This window comes from Egretta garzetta, unplaced genomic scaffold (genome assembly GCF_000687185.1).
Source record: "Egretta garzetta isolate BGI_Z169 unplaced genomic scaffold, ASM68718v1 scaffold220, whole genome shotgun sequence".
NCBI classification, from domain to species: Eukaryota; Metazoa; Chordata; class Aves; order Pelecaniformes; family Ardeidae; genus Egretta; species Egretta garzetta.
Genome location: NW_009258414.1, coordinates 1771267 through 1787967, shown reverse-complemented (window position 1 = coordinate 1787967; position 16701 = coordinate 1771267). Strand labels below are relative to the sequence as shown.

Below are 16701 nucleotides of genomic sequence, written 5' to 3'. Positions count from 1 at the left end.
TGGCCTCAGCCCAGCCACAAAATCTACTCTAAGAATGATCCTTATAGACCTTAAGCATTGCTTTTCTTTCAAGTGAGTGATTTAATATTTATGATTTTAAAAGTCAGTACAGATCGTTCAGGATTTCAGGGTAATTCTGTTAATTATTTTTAAAAAAAAGATGAAGAAACAGGCAAACCTTTTTAAATCAAGCATTATAAACTTTTAATGTGCCAAAGCAAATATCTGCAATTCCATCTTTTTTTTTTTAAGTGATCGTTTCATTCAAATACTTTGCTTGCAATTCCTCTAATAGGGATTCTGAGATTCAAAAGAAGATAAAACTTATCTGTCCTTTTGACATTCACACAAATGTGTGTTTCCAAGATTTCTTTGTTTTCACTGTGTCCTTAAATTTACTATAGCCTGACAATTACAGAGCAAACCATAAAAACTCCTTGTTGCTGGATACCAGCCTTCCAAAATGCTGAATACTTAAATATAATGGAAGTATCTGAGACATGGTTGCAGCTGGGCTGCAGTATCTAAGTATTCAGAACAGAAGAGGGTTTTATCATAAAAAGCCACATGCTTTTGTATATATTCCTCTTCTATGTAAGGTAAGTGTATGGACCCGAATGTCCTGCAGTCCTGAATTTATTTTAATTGCAATATTTTTGATGGAGCTAGTAAGACAGACTGATTTATGCTCTGGGTCGGAGCCCACATAAGGGGCTTTCCCCAAAGCCTTGCTCACATGAATCTTGAGTGGATCAGGCCCTCTAAAATCCTTTCTTCCAATATCTGCAGAGACATCTCTCATTTAGCCTGTATTCGTGCACTGCAGGGAAGCCACAGGACTTGTAGCCCCCTCCAAATGTGCGGGGACTCCTTCTCCAGTCCATCATCTCCTATGCACCCCCTGAGGGATATCATTGCTGCTCCCTTTTGTCACCTTCAGTGAACATTTGCTCTGAGGCCATTTGCTTTGTATTCACTGCGATAATAAAAACTCCCCTTAACAATAAGGGGAACATCCTCAAATGCAGCTGTGGCCAGCAAAGTGGTTGCTTTAACTCTGAAGCTACATTTTTTAGAGCAAACCAGAGCCATAGTCCACCTGGTCTCCAGGCACAGCATTGGCCAGCCTTTTTTAAATTTCAGAATTTTTCTTCCTTTTTTTATGGTAGGGATGGGGAGAGCTTGTGGGCCCTGATAGCCAGCTGCTGTTCTGTGCTCCCGACAGCATCCTGGGGCCAGCAGTCCAGCTTTGCCGTCGTTTGCTACCTACAGCTGGAAGCAAAGTTTGCCTGAAGATCCCCTTCAGCTCCTTACTTGGGAGCAATTATTTCAGGCTCTGCATACCCACTGCTGCATGCAGGGTTCTCAAAGACAAGGTTGCATCCACAATGGCAGGGAGTTTAAAGGAAAGCTGAGATTTTGGAGCACAATGTAGGCAGGAAATGAAACATGGATTTGAGGAGCCGCGGCACTCACCAGACCTCAGTTTTAGCCAAGAGTCCATGTAATTTGAGGAAGTGCTCATGGAAAGGATTTCCTGGCTGCAAAACAGATTTTGCCTCATTAATTGTGTTAAATAGGGCAAGGTTTTAAATCAAGGCAGAATTTATTCCCCAATTTTGGCAAGTCAAAAAGATTTGAGGACTGATAAAATAAGGAAATATAGGAAACAATATCCTGCAAAAAGCGTATGAAGGTCCAGGTGGCCAAGCCAAGGATGGCACAAACCAGAGCCATAGTCCACCTGGTCTCCAGGCACAGCATTGGCCAGCCTTTTTTAAATTTCAGAATTTTTCTTCCTCTTTTTATGGTAGGGATGGGGAGAGCTTGTGGGCCCTGATAGCCAGCTGCTGTTCTGTGCTCCCGACAGCATCCTGGGGCCAGCAGTCCAGCTTTGCCGTCGTTTGCTACCTACAGCTGGAAGCAAAGTTTGCCTGAAGATCCCCTTCAGCTCCTTACTTGGGAGCAATTATTTCAGGCTCTGCATACCCACTGCTGCATGCAGGGTTCTCAAAGACAAGGTTGCATCCACAATGGCAGGGAGTTTAAAGGAAAGCTGAGATTTTGGAGCACAATGTAGGCAGGAAATGAAACATGGATTTGAGGAGCCGTGGCACTCACCAGACCTCAGTTTTAGCCAAGAGTCCATGTAATTTGAGGAAGTGCTCATGGAAAGGATTTCCTGGCTGCAAAACAGATTTTGCCTCATTAATTGTGTTAAATAGGGCAAGGTTTTAAATCAAGGCAGAATTTATTCCCCAATTTTGGCAAGTCAAAAAGATTTGAGGACTGATAAAATAAGGAAATATAGGAAACAATATCCTGCAAAAAGCGTATGAAGGTCCAGGTGGCCAAGCCAAGGATGGCACAGACCTCACAGTAATGTATATGTTCATAAATCCAGCTGTGGCCCACTGCCTCTTATTTTGCAGCTCTTAATTCTCTCTCAGCTTGTATTGCACAAGGGCTGTAGCAAAGATCATTTCTCCTTTAGGCATCGCCAAGTTTTTCATTACTGTGGATATTATGTCCTTATTTTATACAGTGCAAATGTAATAGGGACAGGCTAGGGTGCAAATAACTTTGCATTATCTTATGCTAACACAAACTGATTGTAGTAGCAAAGAATTTATTTTCCTGTGGCTTTTTTTCACCCTTTGTACCATATCTGCCCATATGAGGGTCAACCGCTAGAAATGCGATGGCATCTCGAACCCGTTGTCCATGGCACTGGGGGCTTGCAGAGAAGGGGGCTGCGTGGCTCTGTGGTGGCCCCGTCAGCGGTCGCTGGTCCCAGACAGGCCACTGGCTGATACGGAAGCTGGGCTTGGACTTGCTGCTGTGCAAGAACGGTGAGAGTGATGGCTGGTGCAAAAGGGAACAGTCCCCTTTTTTAGGGCAGTGCCAATGTCCCCTCGCCTTGGAGGTGGCAGCTGGAGCAGCTTGGCTGTGTGTCTGGCTGTGCTGGAATAGGACAGACAGACTGTGCACCCCTCCAAGAGCTGGTCCCTCTCCCCTTCGGCAGCAGAGGCAGCGTTACTCCCCCACAGCCCTTCTGCAACTTCCGATGGTCTGTGCCGCACCAGCTGCTAATCCCACCGATGTCTAAACCAGCTTCTGAGTGTGCCCAACCCTCATCTTGCCTCAAAATAGAGCATGTACGTTTATGGCAGGAAAACATGTTGAGCTGCTGAGGGAAGCAGCTGAGCACCCAGGGCAGTGGGTGCCCCAGCCCTCCCTTGGCAGACGTCGCTCAGCCTCGTATCTCTGCTCACTTTGCCAAGCACAGCACAGCCAGGAATCGCTCACTAAAACCTGTCTCCGTGGCTTGTGGCTGTGAGCTGTATCTCCTCGGCTGTCCCAGGCTTTGGGCTGTCCGCAGCGGCTCTACTGACAGGTTCGTAGCACTATTTACAGTGGAGCCCATGCTCGTACTCTTGTGCTGGAAATTCCCAAACGCTTGCCCTACTTGTAAGTATGCCATTAGGAAAGCATCTTTCAAATGAGATGTCCAGCTTCTGCCTGGATCCTGAGCTTTAAATTGTGCTCTGCTGCCTTGTCATGGTTTAACTCCAGCTGGCAACTGAGCCCCATGGAGCTGCTCGCTCACTCCCCCCCAGTGGGATGGGAGGGAGAATCGAAGGGTAAAAGTGAGAAAACGTATGGGATGAGGTAAGAACAGTTTAATAATTGAAATAAAAGAAAGTAATAATAATATAACAACAACAACAATAATAATAAATAGTAATAACAAAATTTTAATGGAAAGGAAAACAATGAGAGAGAGAGGAAAAAAATAAACCAGGAAAAACAAGTGATGCAATCTCTCAGCACCCACTGACCGATGCCCATCCCACCCCTGAGCAGTCACCACTAACAAAGCAAGTGATGCACAATGCAATTCCTCACCACCTACTGACTGATGCCCAGCCCTCCCCAGGCAGCAATCACTGCTTCCCAGTCACCCCCCGCAGTTTCTCTACTGAGCATGACATCCTATGGTCTGGAATAGCGCTGGGGCCAGTTGGGCTCAGCTCTCCTGGCTGTGCCCCCTCCCAGCTTCTTGTGCCCCTGGCAGAGCAGGGGAAGCTGAAAAGTCCTTGCTGAGTGTAAGCCCTGCTCAGCACCAACTAAACCATCAGGGTAGTATCAACATTCTTCTCATCTTAAAATTAACTCCATCCCAGCCAAAACCAGGACATGCCTACACGGAGACCAGATGCTGCTTTTGGGGCTTGAACTGCCAAAGGGAATATTTACTGAGTCAGGTAGTGTTTTCTCCCACAAATAAATTCAAGCTTTTGATAGAATGAAGGAGAAATCCATTTCCCTAAACATTTGCCTCACTGAAAATCCAAGTTTTGTTTGCCAGAAACTACACAGAACTAGAGGATTTTGTTTTAGTGAAGAGAAAGCCATTTCTGTTGATTTTGCACTTGCAGGCGAGCGTGAGAAGGGGCTGCACGTGTCGGTGTGTGTGTTTGTGTCTGCATGTACACGCGCAGAGAGGGAAAGAAAAACATGGGTATGATTTTATCATCTCCTACGTTTATTTGTTAGTTCTGGGTATTTCCACCTGCTCTGCTATATTTGACCATTGTGGGAAATGCAGTGCTCGAAAGGTGCCCCGAGCAGAGCGCCCATGGTTTGCAGTGTGCCAGGATGGCCGGGCAGGCTCAGCCCGGCCCTGAGCGTCCCCCTCGGCTGCTGCCCCCCCCCAGCCTATTGCACCCCCTCTTCACCGAGCCCTGGGGCTGAGATGCTCGGGTTAACCTGGGCCAGCACACGGAGCCGGAGGGCCAGCTGCCTGCTGGAACAGTCTGTTCTCCCCAGTTTAGTCCTTCATCCCCAGTGCACAGCGTTAACTTCTGGCCATGCCTTTATCAAAGTAGGACAGGCATACATGTGCTCTTTCCTTTTTTGATACACTCTTGATGGCCCCACACCCAGAATTTAGGATCTGTATTAAACACTGGCAAGATGCAAATTTTCTTTTAATTAAATATGACCATTTGGGGGGTTGTCAGGCTGAAAAAGGAATTTATAATGGGTCATAATTCTTAGCTTATACTTTTGAAAATAATAAAAATATTTCAAATTCATAATTCAGTTTTAAATTGGCTTCAGACAGGGACCATAAATACCAAACTTCAGCCTGAAGCAGACCAGAGTTTTACAGCCAAGGAATAAACCATTGGAAATCAGAGCCAGTTTGGCGTTACCTCATCCTGTCTCCGCATTTATACAACAGGCTGGAAGGAGATGCTTTGGGTTATGATAACAGTCCTTGAAAATTTTCTTAATTCCTCATTATTTTTAATCCTACGTATCGAACACAGAGTACTGTACTCAACTCATTATTACTTGTGTTCAATTTTAACATATCCAAGTTATGGCAGAGCTTTGATTTTACTTTTTTTTTTTTTTAGTTTGCCAGTTTACAAGCCGGAATCTTCATTTTTTTTGAAGAGATGTTTCTCTGCTTATAAATACTGCCACTATTAGCATGTATAGAAGCATAAACACAAGCAGAACATTTGAAGCAGCTCAATTTTGAAAGAACAGATTTAGGGCTCGATCTAATGAATATGCTGGCATTTCATTTCATTTTGAAGTTATTTAACTCTGGTTTTTTGAACCCATTCTCCTCTCAAAAAGAGAAAAAAACCCCAAACGATGAGTCTTGAGTGGAAACATTTTGAGATGTTAATGAAGGTTTTTAACTTTTCTGAATTTCATCTTGCTCCTTCCTTTTGGTCAATAACATTTACTAAATTTGATCTGAACTTGCAAAAGAAAGAAAAAGTTTTGATGGTCTTGAAAAACTTTTTGTTTGTTTTTGGATATTTTTTTTTCTCCACTTATTGTCAGAAAAAAAAAAAAACAAACCCAAAACCAAATTAAATATGTTCAGCTCTATTCAGCAGACCCTGGATTCTGCTGACGAGGCAGGTAAGTCATTTTAGCTCTCAGTGCCTCCAATTCACTGTCTTCAGAATGGGGGGATGCGTGGATAGCCTCTGCAGCCAACGTATGAGCTATTGGTGGAAATTGCTATAGAAGCCCACGGTAGCAGCAGTATTGTAGCACCTGCAGCAGTTAATGTATGCATGAATAGGCATTTTTTTTTTATTTGGTTCTGGTAATTATGGCTTAATTCTCTATCTAAGCTGCATACTCTAAAGGATTAATTTCGCTCTCCATCTCCTTTCTCTTCTAGCTTTGTTTAACCTCATACCTGTGGGTTTACGAGTGGTGGCGATTCAGGGGGTTCAAACAAAATTGTATCTGGCAATGAACAGTGAAGGATACCTATATACATCAGTAAGTAAACATTTTTAATTTTGTTATCACTGAAATTGTGGTAAGAACTTGGTAAATGAATAATGCACTGTTCGAAGGAATCTGCTTATAACCTATAGAGATGGGATTTGCCCGCAAATTCAGTACAGTGGTGATATTCTGGGTTTAGTTTATTACTCTCATTCCAGTTTGGAGATACATGGATGTACAGAATCAAACTGCGGTGCCTTTGATGCAAACTTTGATCCCAAAGGATGAAATAACTGAAAAACCACAACCAAAGCCCCGGACAGAAAGGATGCTCTCTCTTGGTCGCTGTGGGCTGATTGTGCTGTTCGGCGTGGAGCACAGAGGGAAAGGGACAGCTCTGTGAATCACATGCATGCCTGAACACGTTTTGTATCTTCCCATATAATCTCTATTATTGTTATTAAAAGGGATTTGAGAGAGTAATTTTTTTTTTCTGTTTGGCCAGGATTTTCAGATCGAAATGGAATTAGGGGCTAAAATCTTACAGCTTTAAGTTGCTGAGTGAGAAAAGAAATGTTTCATTTAGCAGTTTTGATGAAGAACATCAGCTAATAATTATTAGTGGCATTTCTCAAGAGAGCAAAGCAATAAAAGTGTTTTTGTGAAAAAAAAAAAAGGACATTTTTAAAAATAGACAATTTTTCAATTAAAAACATTTAGTTGAACTATGTTCAGGAGTTTTAATTATAAAGTCTTAATAGATTTTTCCCAAGGAGGAAAATAGAGGAAAATGTAATTTATTATCTACTACAAATTATTCTCTTCTAAGAGTGATTCCCTTAAGGTGCCTTTAATACTGATAACAATTAAGTAAACTTATTCAAATCTCTCACTTGTTTGCAGTCCTGACAGCTGGGACAAGGGGCAGCTTTGCATATTTTTCCTCTTATATCTGCCAGAGCAAAAGCAAATTAGAACTGGCTGTGCTGTGGGACAAAGTAAAATTTCCATGAATGGCATCGAACTCCGTTTTTCTTTTTGCTCTGGCTATTTGCTTAGCGCGGTTAATCCACAGATCTGTTCGCAGGGCTGTAGCCACACAGCCCGGTCGTGCAGAGTCCCCTTAATCCCGTGGAGTCATGGTGCTGTGACTGCACAGCGTCATTTACATTTGCACTGCAAATGCACCTTTGACTGCACCGTGCGTTTTCATGTACGTTGGCATCCTCAGCTGGGCTGCTTTTTGGGTGCCCACTCGCCCAGGGAGCGATTAATGTATGCATTAATCTGCTGCACTGTGCCGGCTTCTACAGGCTCCGTTCTGCTGCGGGGAGTGTTACCTCCAGCCACAGCTCGGGGTGGGATGGAGCGGTTTGTATGTAAAGCCAAATTCCATCACCGCGCACAGCGAACATACTCGGTTTGAGTAGGTCGGCTCTTTCATTGCATACAGTCTGGAAGACTCAGATAGATTTTTGCAAAGAGGCGGAAAATGGGATGGGGACAGATTGCCCCACTGCTAACTGGGAGCAGTAACCTCTCGCTGTGAGACGTATCACTGAAGTCAAAGGGACTACTGAGAGAATGAAGTATTCGAGGATCTCTCTATGTGAGGAGGAGTGGCAGAATGCAACCCTTATTTTGATTAGGTCCAGCTTTTAGTTTGATAGGTATCCAGGCACCTTAGGCAGAGCTCAGAGATCCACTTTGGTTGTAATTTTTGGTATTTGCATTCATTAGGGGTAGTTCTTCATGCGGTCTCATATGTTGCCATTAATAGTGTCTTCCTTGAACCCGTTACTATCTGTGAATTTAATAGTTTGTGCCATTGCAAAATTAACTGGTGACATCCTTCTATTTTCCCCTTCGTAACAATGGTCATTTTTGTTTCTTTATTAGGCAGCTGTATTTTCTTACATTTATTCTTTTTTTCTTCTTGAACCTGATGGGCTTGGCAAGGCCTTAAACAGACTTTTGTCATGTTGTCCTTCCCCCAATTAATATTTTTAAATATTCCTCACAAAGATGGGTGTCTATTTAACGTTGATCTACTTTTCCAAGGAAACTTGCCACCCAGGTTCTCGATACGGGTTTGTCACCTGGTGCCTTCTGGTTTGGTTGCTTTGTCCTTTACAATAATTGCAAGAAAACCTCTTGGTGGGCAAACCCCAGGTCATGGCTCTGCCAATGTGCCCAGGGAATGGACAAGGGCCAGTGAGGAGCATCTGCCCCTCCTTCGCTTGCTATGCCAAAAGGTTGCCAGAATTGCAGTTCCAGCACCATTTTTAAGTGTTTCTAGCACTTCTTTTGCTGATAATGGTCCTTTCAGCAAGGGATGGAGTCTGACAGTCTGAAACATGGGGAATTAGTTCTATATTTTGGGCTGGATTCCTGGCTGATATAAATGAGTCCCAAGAGAGCTCAGCTGATTTATACCAGATGAACACTCACCTGTTCAAGGGATGCCAACAGGGAGTCCGGGGAACAGATCAGCTCAAGGAAATGACATCCATCTACACATCCTGAGGGTTTCCAAGTCCTTACAGGGATGTGTTCACTGTCAAATTCTTGAAGCAAGAATACAGGGAGAAATAGAAATGTACTTAAATTGTAGATAACTATAATAGTTACACCATTTCCAGAGTGAAATGAACTTAGCATTGGTGAAGCAATGTAATAGGGAGAAAAAATATTGTGGCCCTTGTCATGATCACTCGGTTTCAGTTTTATTGTGACTCTAGCGCTTTGGTCATGCTTGTGTCTGTGCAGAACCTTTCCTTCAGATTGCATTGCTGAAGGTTATAGATTCATCTGGAAAAGGTTTGGAAAAAACCTTAGTAACGTGCCATCCCTGTTCCTCAGCCCGTGCCTTGCACCTGATAGCGCCTTGTAGCCTGAAACACTTCTGAAACACCGCGCCTGATAAAGAGGCCATTAAGTCCACGGCAATTACCCCACTGGTAAATAGGTAGATAAGACATCTGGCTTACAGGAGGATAAATGGAGGCTCGGCTAAGTGCTTGCCCACACTCACCCGGGAAAGCACAGACAGGAGGGCTAACACACCAGGTGTCCCATTTCCATGTATCTTGGCCTAAATTTCAATATTAAATCACAGTTTGTTTTCCTTTTAGTGACTGAGGTGAATTCTTGTGTTTTGTTCCGTGTGGTATATTTTTTAAGTTTGGGCAGTGCAGCAACATAATTGACTTAGTTGATTCTGAGTATCATTCTGCATGCATCATCTGAGTATACATTCTGCATATGTAGAAATTATGTCCTAGCCACAATCCGCCTCAGTTGTTGGCAGATGGAGAATATCTGTGGATCCAGTTTGCTAATTTGTTGAGCTCTGGCCTTGGCCTTGCCTCTTCCTCCCTAGCAGTCTGCCAGGGTGGAGATTCAGGTATCTGACCTCAAAGGTAGTCTGAAGTGTGGTTGGTTTCTGGTCCAGTGACTGTACTCAAGAATGAGGTGAATTTGCTCCATCAGGCGATCAGTGATGTATAATAAATCTGCAGAGAACAGATATCTGTAGCTGGCTGCCACAGTTTATAGATAGTTTGCGGCGTCTGTCAGTTAGAGCAAAAATAAGATCTTTAATGTAATGATAAAAGCTCCTCGGGGACAAGGCAGCAACACAGCTAAGCAAAAAAAGAAAAAAAGATACTATGTTAAAATAAATAATTATCTACATTTGTTGTAGAAGTGCGTTAAAGGTCCTGGACGGCAGGGAAGGGAAGCGACCTCAGTCCTCCCACTGTCTGCCGAGCTGCCCTTGCTCGCCCCGACGTGCACTTGGAGCAGTGTGTGCCTCCTCTCCACACCGGCTGGAAAATGCATCTTCGTAACACAGAACACCACATATGAAATGGGGTTTTTTTTGTGTGTAGCCAGTTTCGTACCAAAGTCGGTGGGAGTTGTGTGCCTGCATCTCCCAAGCTGAACCCACCCTTACAGTTTTGTTTGGAGGGACCTTGTCAGGAGCTATTTGAAGCCATAGCTCTTCCTGCTGTATGCTGCTGGAGCATCCTTTAAAAATGAAAACACGGGGTTTGATTCATCCCTTCTTGCCCCAGTGTCATGCTGCTGTCGATGACTTAAACGCTGTTGAAGCACTGCTGTCTTACGTAACCACATAATGAATCATGCCCTTTTGTATTTCAGGATGGCTTTTATTTCGTCTTATTTTTCTTTCTATGAACGACCGCATCTTTCAGATGACAACCATATATGCTATGCTTGAGTTTTTCAGGCTTCATACCCTATGAATTCCTTGTGTTCTTCCGTTGTCTTGAACAACAGAGTGAAAAATGTTTTAAGGATCTGTTTGTCAGACAGGTAGTCCTAGAGCTATTGCTTTCTCATTAAAGTGATTGCGATTTGACGGAGGAGGCTCACGGTGATAGAGAGCAGCAGTTGAGTGAAGTTCATTAAAGGGAAGGCATGTATGTAGGTGAAGACAACTGGGTGTACTGCTTGAATTCTGCATAGGCTGAAGCATAACCCAACATACAGCAGATTTTAAAAAACAGCCTAAGGATATCTAGCCATGTATTTTCCATGAACCATCATGTCAAGATTTTAAAAACGATTTAATGATTATGAGTGAAATGCATATTTGTCCTGTAGAACATTTCAGCCCCTGTAATTGTGTGCTTGTTTAGCCTGGATACATTGTCAGAAACAGTAAAATTAAATACGTGCTGCTCATTGCATCCTTCTGGACGGCCTCAGGACCTACGCCACTCGGCTTGTGATGAGCGCTTGTTTTCCATCTTGTCTTGTTCTGGGCTCCTGTGATTTGCCAAAGTGTTTGATTTATATCTGGTCATGTGCAAGTAAGCTTACAGCTTCTCCCACCTGGGACAAGCAGGCTGACCACTGTGCAGGTGTAGAGGAGAGCACGGGCTCGAGGGGGTCCCCAGTTCGGCTTTCCCTTTGCCATCCCCACGCAAGGGCTGCCAGAAATGCCTGGCTTCCCAGCAGCACTTTGTGGAGAGGAGCAGCGGCACCAAGCCTTTCCCCAGCTTGTCCCTGGGCTGAGTGATGCCCTCAGGGGCGGCACTTCTGCCACCGGTGGTCCCTGGGACCAGATGGCTGCTCACTTGAAGTCGCCCCCACAGTGTATGGGATCTGAATGTCAGATCCTCAGCACCAGCACTCCCATCTGCTGCCTCCGGGCTGCACCGCCACCGCTCGCTAAGGTAGACAGGGCCCTTCTCCAAGAGTAGTCCTTTGCCCTGACCACGTGTGATAGGGCCCAGTCTATCCCTCCCTCCTGCAGCCTTTCACCTGATCTATTGGAAATTCAGGGCATCCAGCCTTTTGTAGGATGGGTATTAGGAAGTATGCGAGGTGGCAGAGTTGTTTATGCTTGCTTTGTTAGCTATTCCAGCTTGTCCAATATGTTTGAGTTAATAGAGCTGCTGTACGTGGCTTAATTTTGCCATTTCTTGTCTGATGCACTCAGTACAGAGGTAGCATGGGTTTAAGGAGCACTTTGATATAATACCCTGTGCAGAGTTTAATATATAATTTACCCTAAGAGAGCATTCAGCTAACATTGTCCTCTGTATGTAAAATAGATTGTCATATAGAAGTTTGGTACCTGCACAGAAAGTAAATATTGTATGAAGCGTGCATGGTGATTATAGCCAAGAGAAGTGAAATGTGATTAAATTCTCAGAGTGATTCAAAAATTGGTTTTGGTGAGTTGGAGAGGAGAGAAGTTTGTGCATATTTTAATACTGAGCAGTGCAGTGGAGACCTGCTGTAGCTAATGGGAATGGCTGGGGCATTTATAATGAATTACTGGCAAAGAGCATTTTTCCACCTCAGGGAAATAGCACAAGCCAAGAGATAGGGGAAATAATCAAAAGCTTCATCTAGTTAAATTTGCATGTCAGTATAAATCATTTTTTACCATGAATGCTCAAGTGCAGACTATACCTTAATATAGTTCATTCTCTTCAGTGACAGGGTCTTAGATACAGCTGCAGCACATGTTTCTTTTCATTGCAACACCTTGCTCTGTGCTGGGTAAACGTGCAATATTCTCACAGTGAGGAGGGCTGCTCTGGCCCCCCCGTGACCCAGTGTCGTGCTGACAGCCCCGACTGCACCCGCTGCCCCGCAGCAAAGGTGGGAGAGGGGGCAGGCGAGGTGTGGGATCAGCACTGGGACAGGAGCATGCTCTGAGGAGGTTCCCAGGCATTGTAGGACCAGCCCGAACTGATAAATGCTTTCTGACACCTTCAACCATGGATACTGCTCTAAATTATGCTGGCAGCTAAGCTCAGCCGATGCAAACGGTTGTGCTTTGGTTCAGTCTTACAGCAGCGTTGCAGTGCAGAGGTGGATGCTGGCTGGTGCCTGGCACGGGAGAAGCCTGGTGGGTCTCCGTGCAGCATCGCAGGCTCCTGCTAACGCTGCCCCGATGGGCACCCCCTGGCTCAGGCTGTGCTCGCAGGCTCAGCCCATTACCAGGAAATCTGACCATGAGGTTTTGGGGTTAGTTGTGAGCTGGACCATGCCTAGCAGTGTAGCTGTCCTGCCCGCTGCTCACAGACTCGTCTCCCATGCGCCGAAGAGACCGGCAGCCTGTCACTGAGCTTGCTGTGGCTGTCCGGCCCTGCTCTGTGGTGTGGGACGCTCCTGGGGGTCAAGTCCCTGGGCAAGCAGAGTGTTGTCCTGCAGCAGGTCTTCCTTAATGAGACATGTGCTGGTCTGTCTTAATGATCTGTGCTGTTGCTGAGTGGTGGGCTGGAGGGATGGGTGCTGTCTCCTTCAGGTGCTTGTCTCTGCTGGGATCAGTGTGATTCCAGATTTCGGGAGACAGACTGCCTGCTGTCTCCAGCAGGGAAGGGGGGAGGGCATCACCATCGCATGGGAGAATTATTACGAGACTCAGCAAGCTGAAAGTCTCGGAGCTATTATGCTGCTTTTCTCTACAAGGCATCCTCCAGGCATCTCAAATCCACAGAGGTGCCGCTGTGCATCCATCCCTCACTGCAGCTGGTAGGAGCTGAGGATACTCAGCACCTTCTAAGATGAGGCTTCATAAGAGGAGGCCAAGCATGAGAAAGTGATGCTTCAGGCCTGTGCACTGCACAGATCCTGGCAGACCTGCAGTTAGTTGCCCATGCAATGGTTTCCTAACAGAGTGGCTGTTAAAAATCAGCAGTGAAATTGCTGTTTGTGCAAGAACAGTTTCACTGTCCTGTGAGATAAATAGTATACATGTGAAGAAGATAAAAGACTGACAGTGCATCCACGCTGTCTGTTAGTCATTTGCTAATCAATGCCAAAGTCCTTGGGTGAAAAGACAGAAAGTCTTTATAAGCTCAGGCTTTTCAGATGTTGCTCAGAGCAGAAGTTTGGGAGCTCAGAGATGAGGCTGAAATGGGGATGTAGCTCATAAGACCCATTTATTCCATCCATTGCGCTGCTCACTGGGGTCACAGTGACACAAAAAAGCCTTGGCAGAGTTTGGAGCTGGACCCAAATTTGATAGTTCGGCACCTGAATCACACACCGCTTGCTTCCAGCGTCGCGTTTCAGCCCTGCGCCAGCAAGCAAGGAATACCGAGTTCCAGGAATTCCAGGCGGCTACTCACAACTCTCCACCGTCACGTTGCAAAGCATGTTTGGCAAGCAAGAGTTGTAAGCAGATAAGGACTTGAGCAGACGGCAAGTGAGTTGCAAAGTACGAGAATAAGAGCATTGCCAGGTTCTCGGCGTGTTCAGTCAGGATTGTATTTTCAGATTGCCCAACGACGGATTACGTTGCTATGATTCAGCAAAGCCAAGGGGAAATGTGCCGCTTTTCCCTCCCAAATTTGGTGTGGGTGCTACACGTTGTGACCGGTGGCGGAGGTGTCTGTGGGGTGATATGTGTGCCTGCTTGCTGTGGAGCCGGGCTCTTTCGCAGTTTGCTGGGAAAATGTGTATATTAGTATTTACGTGGGTTTTTGAGTTGTTGCTTTTTTTTTCCTGATACGTACGAAATATCTTCAAGGTCAGAAGCAAGATAGCTTTCCAAACTTGCCCTGTTTTTTTAGAACGTGGCTTAATTAAAAGAAAGTACCATTATGAAACCTCAGCTTCTTTCCTACGCTTGCCTTTCCTTCTAGAAAGCTGCCTGCCTTCCCTTCTTCTGCCCAGAAGGGCTTCCCCTCCCGCTCGTGCTGCAGGTTGAGCTAATGAGCAGCTCTTGTCACGGTGACTCAGCAGCACTTCTGCCTCGTTACACTCCCCCTGTAACCCGCTGCCGAGATCGCTCACCCCGACAGCACTCGCAGCCTGCTGCTGGCTGTAAATGCCCAATGCGAAGATGAACATCTAAACAAGGATGCTGGAGCGATCAAAGACAGTCTCCGAGGACTCCCTGAACCAACAGAAGTTGCTTGGTACTGGAAAACAAACTCAGACCTTGAGTAGAAACTAAGCCCAGATGACACTGAAACTCAGGGATTCAATACATTTATTAAACCTGCAGAAAGTGATTTCCACTCAGCGCATCGTTCAGCTGGGGAACTCATTGCAATGGGGTGCCAAGGATGCCATCATTTTTGTGCGTTCAAATATCATTTAAGAAAATTCTTGAAAGAAAAATGCTGCAAAATACAATGATGTCACGTTCGGCTTAGGAGCATCCTGAATCATAGCTGACCAGAGGCTGGGGAAGTGTGCTGGGGAAATACTGGGATAAAATTCCCTTTTTTTTTTATTTATACTCTCCCGTAGGTGTCTGCAGTTAGGCAGCCAATGACTTGAGAAAGATGTGCCCTCACTGGTCAGTCCTGTTGCTGCGTCCCGATGATGTTTTCTTTATGGGTTAGTCTTCAAGAGGCTGTTGGTGCTCTGGTGAGAAATACCCAAGAGTGTTAGTTAACCCTGGTTAGATATGCACCCTGACTGGGGTGAGAATGGGCTGCAGGAAAAGCTGAGCAAGGAGATGGAAGTGTGCCTGCTCCCGCATGTGCCTGGTCCTACGCCTGTTCCTGCGTGTGCCTGTTGCTGCAGGACCCGGAGCTCCGGCTGTTGCAGCAGTGGTAGGAAAAACAAAATTTGGCAGCTCCTGAGTTAAAAGTAAGATAAGGTTAGTTCAGTTCCCCAAATCCATCAATCCAGCTGGCATCAGCAATGGATCTGTCACGTGGGGGTACTCGGAGTGGCTTTATTAAACGCATTTTTGTGTCTTTTTATCTTCATGTAGCCCTGCAGTTGCAACAGTGCTAAGAGGAAGTGAATTCAGTTCTGTTCCTACTTGGCAGCCTCGAGAGAAATGTTTACTGCTTTCTGGCCGTTTACATCCTTGCAAACCCACTGAAAGCATCCTTTTCCTGGCAGAACTTTTATTGCAAGTGATGAGGTGTGAAAACTGAGAATCCAGCTTGACTGTAAAAGTTCAAATTGTATTTGCAGCGTTGTCAGTCAGAAGGCATCTTTTGAAAAGTCTACTAAGCAAAACTGATGGGGGGTCAGTGGGCAAGAAAAAGGAGTCGTTATCCTCAAGATTCTGAGTTTTAGGGTTGCTTTTGGGAACTGCAGCACAACCAAAGGGGTTTTGCAAAGGAAACTGTTACTTCAGTCGCAGGGAACCTGAAGGCCACTCTCTTGGCATGACTGCTCAGCACTGAAACCAGAGGCACCTGTACGAGCCCTAGAAAGCAGATAAATGGGGTGTGTGGTGCAGAAGCTAGGCAGGGAGAAAGGAAAAATGGCAAAGTTGTCATATCTAGATCATGTCCTTGAAGCCTTGGTTTCAGAACCTAACTTTTCCATATATAAGCTAATTCTGGGCGGTAGGCCTGCTCAGTTCCTGGATGGAAAATCTAAAAGGGTCTGGGAGAGAAAACAAGTCAGTTGAATAAGAATTGTAGCAAGAAACTTGCATTTCCATACTGAACTGTTTTCATTAGGCAATCTAGGATTAACAAAGGAATCCAAAATTTGGAATGGATTAGGGAGTCTTTGGATATAATGCCAATATAATAGCTTTTAGCAGCAGATTGGATGGTTTAAATAATTGAACAGATAAGACCTCTCATATTTTACACTCTGTAGATGCTACAGGTGCTATCACATTGTTTTTCACTTTTGTAATTTTACCCAAACAGCACTGAATATTGAGCGGTACAGTTCTTCTAAAATTAAATCCACTGGGGAGCTAAGCAAAACAGGCATGATAATTGGTGAAGTACAGTTCTGTTTATTTAAAGTCTCTGGAGGAATCTAAAAATCATAGAGAGCTAGTTTCAGAAGCACAGCACAAGAGGCTGTCTGCTTTACAGAGCCATCTTCCCCTCTCCTTACTCTGATGACACTGAACGCACATTAATGAGGGGGGTCAATTCAGACCCTCCATCCTCATCCGCAGAGCATTTTCAGACGTTAAAAAAAACTTATTACAAGATAGCACTC

General features: G+C 45.0%; 1 protein-coding gene across 1 annotated transcript in view; it reads left to right on the top strand.

Annotated features, from left to right (window-relative positions):
- FGF13 (fibroblast growth factor 13) overlaps window positions 1-16701 on the top strand; it is a 118726-nt gene that overhangs the window by 59992 nt on the left and 42033 nt on the right. Inside the window, exon 3 of the mRNA XM_035898710.1 lies at window positions 6221-6324. Within this exon, the coding sequence (XP_035754603.1) occupies window positions 6221-6324 (104 nt within the window). The remainder of the gene's footprint in view (window positions 1-6220; window positions 6325-16701) is intronic.